Below are 6253 nucleotides of genomic sequence, written 5' to 3' on the forward strand. Positions count from 1 at the left end.
AGCAAAAAAAAACCTCAAAAAAAAAAAAAAAAAGGAAAAGGTTGTAATCATAGAGCTTACTTCATTGGCTTATGGGGGTCGCGCGATTTAGTCTTCAGGGCCCCAGCACGGTAAGTGCTGTTTAGTTGCTTGTCAGATGTAAAAACAGGTTCAAGCAGCTCCACCTATTCTCACCCTACTGCCTCCGACAGGGAGGCTGCCTCTGAGGCCACTTGCCAGGCTACACCTGCCCTGCATGATGGCAGTGATGAGCCATGGTCTCCGGTGAAAGAATTGTTAGCATCACACCCCCAAGCCCTGGAGGGAGAGAGGACTGGTCTGGTCTGCTTCTTCCTGACCTACGGCTTCAGTTTCCTCCGTGAAGTTTCTGGTCCTGTCACCAGCTTAGTGTTGAGGGAGGGGCACTCTCAGCTCCATGGCAGAAAACTCACATACACAAAGTGAAAACCAAAACAGACATTGGAGCAGTGTCACAAAACAAGCTCATGGTTCATTGTCAGGGGAATGGGCTTTTCATCTTTCCTTTGAGAAGCACCCCAGGGCAGCCAGTAGGTGGTGGGTTGGTTAAGGCACTGGACTCCCACACGGCTGAATGAGGTTCAGGTCCTGAGTCCTGGACCTGGCAGCTTGCTTCCTTACATTCCTTATCTTCCTTTTTTCTCTCTCTGGTCAAATTAAAATAAAATAATAAATAAAATAAAATAAAAAATTCTTTGAAAAAAAAAAAAAGGACCACCACAGGACCAATTCACGGCCTGGTAGTTAAAGGAGCAGATCCCACGTAGCCAACTGGACCCAGTGGCTTGAGAAACATGCCAGGTGCGTGTGCGTGTGTGCGTGCCCAAAACCCTGACAGGAGGAGAGATGGAGAAAGGACTGCAGCCTGACCGACCCGCTGGGAGGCTCTCTCTCCGTCTCTCTCTGGTAAGCACACACAGCCTCTGGCAAAGTGGGGAAAAAATAAAAAGCACCACTGTAAATCACAGCCCTCCACCAACATTCATTTCTTCGTAAGCGCCTGCTGTGTGTCAGGCAACGTGTTAGATTCTAAGGAAAAATCAATTCATGAAACTGCAGGTTTCTGCCCTTTTCCATTTTACAGCCTGAACATAAAAACCCCAGTGTCCCTATATAATGAAAAATTATGGCAAATGCCCGCAAAGAAAAGTCGCAGGTGTTCTGAGGGTGTGGCATGGGGCACCTGCTCTGCAGGGTCAGAAAAGCCTCTCTGCAGAGGGCATTATCTGGTCCCTGCTGGATCAGTCACAAAGGGAACAAGGAGGAAAGGCATGAAGCGGTGACGTCATGAAGGCACTGAGGGAATAGAAACCTTGGCGCGGTCAGGAAGATGAGGCTAACCCCATGGCTTAGTGGTTAAGGGAGCTGGATCCCACGTGGCTGACTGTGGTTTGATTCCCGGCCCTAGAGGCTTGAGAAACACTGTGTGTGTGTGTGCCTACATTCAAATCCTGGCAGGATGGAGAAACGGAGGAGTGGTTGCAGTGTGACCATGCCCTGGGGGGTGCTTTCTCCCTGTCTTTCCCTCTCTCTCTCTCTCTGGTGAGCACACATACCCTCTGTCAAATAAAAAATAAATAAAGAGAAAGAAAGAACAGCAGGAGAGTGAGTGGCTGGCAAGAGCCTGGTGATTAAAGCATTGCAGTAGCCAGGGACAGAATCCTGCAGGCCTCGCAGTGGGAGGAGCCAGGGCAGTCATACTTGCTGTGACAAGGATGACGGGGAAGATGGTGATGGACTGGTCCCAAAGCAGCTGTGTTGCATGTACTAATTCCTTCCCACCACCTCCTGGCTTAGGAAGGCTTGGGATGTTAGAGGAAAAGAAAGAAGTTCCTGGGACCAGCAGATGGTGTCATGGTTACGTAGCTGCACTCCTGCCCCAGCAGCTTAAAACTCACACTGGGCACATGTGCACAGGTGCCCAAGATCCCCAGAGGCAGACAGAGGAAAAGGGATTGTGGTGTGGCCATCCCCCCCACCCCCCGCCTCACCGCCGGAGGGAGGATTTCTTGCTTTTCATCTCTGTCTCTGTCTGTCTCTCCAGCGAGCGCATTCACCCTATAGACAAAAATCTCTCTAAAAAATTTAAAATTAAAATTAAAAAAAATAGAAGTTCCTAATGTCTGGGGTATATAAGACAACCATTGAGATATGACCCTGGAAAGGTCTGATTGGAGCCAGATCCTGGAAAGTGTCACATTCCAGGTGACCGTTTGGAGTCCAGCATATTATCAGCGGGGAGCCACAGAAGGTGTGAGTTCGAGGCGCGACAGAGGCTGCAGCAGGCTGGGGTTACCTTACACTAAGCCCTGCAGGCCAAGCAGGCCGTGGTGACCCTCCCTGCTTCTTTTCCAGGTGGTCCCTCGAGTGTTCGGGCGCGTGGTGGGTAAGAGCCGAGAGGCCGTGGCCCGGGCCATGGTGCTGGAGATGTTCCGAGAGGAGGACTACTACAACGACGATGTCCTGGACCAGATGGGCGCCAGCATCCTGGGCGTGGAGGGCCCCCGGCGCCACCCCGACGAGCCCCCCGAGGACGAGGTCTTTGAGCTCTTCCCCATGTTCATAGGGGGGCTTCTTTCTGCCCACAACCGGGCCATGCTGGCTCAGCTCGGCTGTCCCATCAAGAACCTCGATGCCCTGGAGAACGCCCAGGCCATCAAGAAGAGGCTGGGTAAGATGGGCCGGCGGGTGCTGCCTCCCACGGAGCTCCTCGACCACCTCTTCTTCCACTACGAGTTCCAGAACCAGCGCTTCTCCGCCGAGGTGCTCAGCTCCCTGCGCCAGCTCAATCTGGCAGGCGTGCGCATGACCCCCCTCAAGTGCACAGTGGTGGCAGCTGTCCTGGGCAGCGGCAGGCATGCCTTGGATGAGGTGAACTTGGCCTCCTGCCAGCTGGACCCTGCTGGGCTGCGCACACTCATGCCCGTCTTCTTGCGTGCCCGGAAGCTGGGGTAAGGGCCCACCCACATGCACGGGTCTGAAGGAAGGAGAGGGTTGGGGGTGGGGAGGCGGGGGTCAAGGTGTTAGAGAGCGCCCAGTGTGCTGAGGGAGGGCAGGCGGTGCGATGGGGAAAGTCTGGTGTGGGTGGAGGTGACAGCACTAAGAAAGGAGGGCAGGATGGACTGGGGGAGGCAGGCTGGAGAGAAAAGGGAAGCAGATGGCCAGACTCCAGGCTGAGCTCCTTCCCTGGCCTCTCACCTCCCCTCTGGCCACTGTCTGCTCCAGCTTGCAACTCAACAGCCTGGGCCCCGAGGCCTGCAAGGACCTCCGAGACCTGCTGCTCCATGACCAGTGCCAAGTCACCACCCTGCGGTGAGTGCCCGGGAGGGGGCTGGGGAGGCTCTGGCCATCCTGGCAGTGACCAGCTAAGGTCAAGAGTGAGCGCTCTGCCTCACATACCGGCCACAGGCCCACCCGTGGCGTAGCAAAGGAGGTGGGAGTCCAGGCCCTGTCCTGCTCCCCTTACCCCAGGCTCTATTTTTTTTTTTTAAAGAGAGATTTCTGCTATAGGGCATATGTGCTCCCTGGAGAGACAGAGAGATAGAGAAAGTGAGAAATCACCCCTGGAAGGGATGGCTGTGCCGCAGTCTCTTCTCTATTCCCTGTTGGGATTTTGAGCACACATGTGGGCCCAGCGTGAATTTCAAGCCACTGGGTCTAGGACTTGAACCACGGTTGCCCCTCCAAGAACTTGGCAGAGGGGAGGAAAGGGAACCCTGTGTCTCTGAGTATGTCATGGCAGTGAGAAGGGAAGTCCTTTGGGAGCAGAATGGAGTGGGTAGGTCCAGCGTTTGGAGCTTCCCCCATGGAAGAGGCATCTGGGGGAGTCCAGCGCCTTAGCCACTATGGGATCCCCACGCACATCAGGGCAGGGGAAGATGCCACCTGTCATAGGTGCTAGGAAAGCTGCTCAGGGGGCTAGAATCACCTGGGGGTCCAAGAGAGGGTGGAGTGATACCACGGCCTGGTGACAGTGCCATTCACCCTCTCCCCCCAGAGGTCTCCTTGCAGCTGCACAAGGCTGACCCTAAGTCTAAGCTCCCAGTAGCTGTTCCCAAGTGATGACGGATTTACCAGGAACCCTCACACCTGTCCCCCCCACCCCACCCCCTGGCCCAGTTTCTGCAATCACCTGGGGGTCCAAGAGAGGGTGGAGTGATACCACGGTGACAGTGCCATTCACCCTCTCCCCCCAGAGGTCTCCTTGCAGCTGCACCAGGCTGACCCTAAGTCTAAGCTCCCAGTAGCTGTTCCCAAGTGATGACGGATTTACCAGGAACCCAGACACCTGTCCCCCCCACCCCACCCCCTGGCCCAGTTTCTGCCTCAGGCTCCACTCAGCTTCAGGCTGTGGATGCTGTGTCCCAGCCCTCATGCCCAGTGCGGGGCACCTGCAGTGAGCCCTCATAACCTTGGGTCACCTGTGGCCATAGGCTGTCCAACAACCCGCTGACGGCGGCAGGAGTCACCCTGCTGATGGAGGGGCTAGCTGGGAACACCTCACTGACGCACCTGTCCCTCCTGCACACGGGCCTCGGGGACGAGGGCCTAGAGCTGCTGGCTACCCAGCTGAGCTGCAACCAGCAGCTGCAGGAGCTGAACGTGGCCTACAATGGAGCTGGTGATGCAGCGGCCCTGGCCCTGGCTAAGGCTGCCCGAGAGCACCCCTCCCTGGAGCTGCTACAGTGAGTCCTGTCCCTGTCCCTCACCCCTGGCCTGGAGTCCTCCTTCCCTCTCCCCACTGTGCCCCTCATACTCTAGGAAGCCTGCTAGGCCTAGGCCTGGTGCCTGTCCTCCATTCCTAACTTCTAACTGATCCTTGTCAGCCCACTCCTGAGCCAACCTATCCCCTTGTGACTCGCCCTGCCCGGCCCCCATTCCCTGCCACCATTTCTCCTAGAGGCCGCACATCCCTGGTCCCACGAATTCTGGTGGCAGTCCTTGCTTCCCACTAGCCACTGCCCTCCCTCTCTGGCTGACCCCATCGCAGTCCGCATTTGCTTCCTGCTAGCCACTGCCTTCCCTCTCTGGCTGACCCCATCGCAGTCCGCAGCCAGATGAGTTGTGGACTCATGGCCGTCCCTCTGCCCCGGGGCCTTCCTTCTCGGAGCCTTGCTGAATGGTGTCTACTCTTCTCTCTTCTGCTAGCCTCTACTTCAATGAGCTGAGCTCAGAGGGCCGCCAGGTCCTGCGGGACTTGGGAGGCACTACTGAAGGTAGGGCCCGGGTTGTGGCGTCACTGACGGAGGGGACAGCAGTGTCCGAGTACTGGTCCGTGATCCTCAATGAAGTCCGGCGGAACCTCAACAGCTGGGATCGGGCCCGGGTCCGACGCCACCTTGAGCTGCTGCTGCGGGACCTGGAGGACAGCCGTGGTGCCACCCTCAATCCCTGGCGCAAGGCCCAGTTGCTGCGAGTGGAGGGTGAGGTCAGGGCTCTCCTCGAGCAGCTGGGAGGTCCTAGAAGCTGAGATGGCACCCACAGGTCCCTAGCTGTGTGACCACTGGCCTCAATCCCCTCGTACTCCTACGGTCTCCTGGCTTGCACTACTCCTAGAGAGATCTTTCTAGAGCCAGAGGCAAAGGAGTGGGCACAATGGTGCCAGTTGCCCTCCCGCAGAACATCCAGCCAGTGCTCCCAAGTCAGGAGTTTCCAGGGTCAAAGATGGTGAGTCGATGCTCCGAGCTTAGAGATGGAATGCACCTCCTCTGTCTTCAGCCAGAAGGACTGAAGGACGTGGCATCTTGTGCCCAAGTGGCCCCATCTCACTGCCACCAACCTCGCCTCTCCTCCATCTCCAGGAACCTCTGACGGTGCTGCCTAAGGGCACACTTACGTCTCCCGGGCCAGGGCTGTCACCACCCACGAGAGGTGTGGGGGCCGCCCCTCCTGCCTTATGCTCACCCGAGGACACTGAGGGTGACCTCACGTTGGTGCTTCCGCCTTGCGCTCCCGCCCCTTACCACAACGGTACTGATGGCTCTGTGGCCCTAGGGACAGGTGGACCCGACTTGCTGCTAATAAAAAGCTCTGTCTCCCACCTACTGTGGCTTCGTCTTCCTTGCCTGGTGATTCCAAGGAAAGTTCTTGGGCACTAAGGCAATAGGGGTGGGGCTGGGCCAGCCATCCCGAGCCAGAGAAACATCACGTCTTCGCTGTGTACTCCGTGGTGTGGAATCAGTGGCCAGCAGTCTGCCTCTGAATCCCCCAGCACGAGTGGCTGGAGGCAGCAGGG

At 57.0% G+C, this 6253-nt stretch overlaps 1 protein-coding gene across 2 annotated transcripts in view; it reads left to right on the top strand.

The window, feature by feature from the left end:
- NLRX1 (NLR family member X1) overlaps positions 1–6243 on the top strand; it is an 18772-nt gene extending 12529 nt beyond the window's left edge. For both annotated transcript variants that reach the window (XM_014589266.2, XM_027773366.1), the window contains exons 7-10: positions 2374–2969; positions 3244–3330; positions 4452–4703; positions 5167–6243. In XM_014589266.2, the coding sequence (XP_014444752.1) occupies positions 2374–2969; positions 3244–3330; positions 4452–4703; positions 5167–5488 (1257 nt within the window). In that variant the 3' untranslated portion in view covers positions 5489–6243. The remainder of the gene's footprint in view (positions 1–2373; positions 2970–3243; positions 3331–4451; positions 4704–5166) is intronic.
- Positions 6244–6253: the final 10 nt, after the last annotated feature.

This window comes from Tupaia chinensis, unplaced genomic scaffold (assembly GCF_000334495.1).
Source record: "Tupaia chinensis unplaced genomic scaffold, TupChi_1.0 Scaffold000348_1, whole genome shotgun sequence".
Lineage (NCBI taxonomy): Eukaryota > Metazoa > Chordata > Mammalia > Scandentia > Tupaiidae > Tupaia > Tupaia belangeri.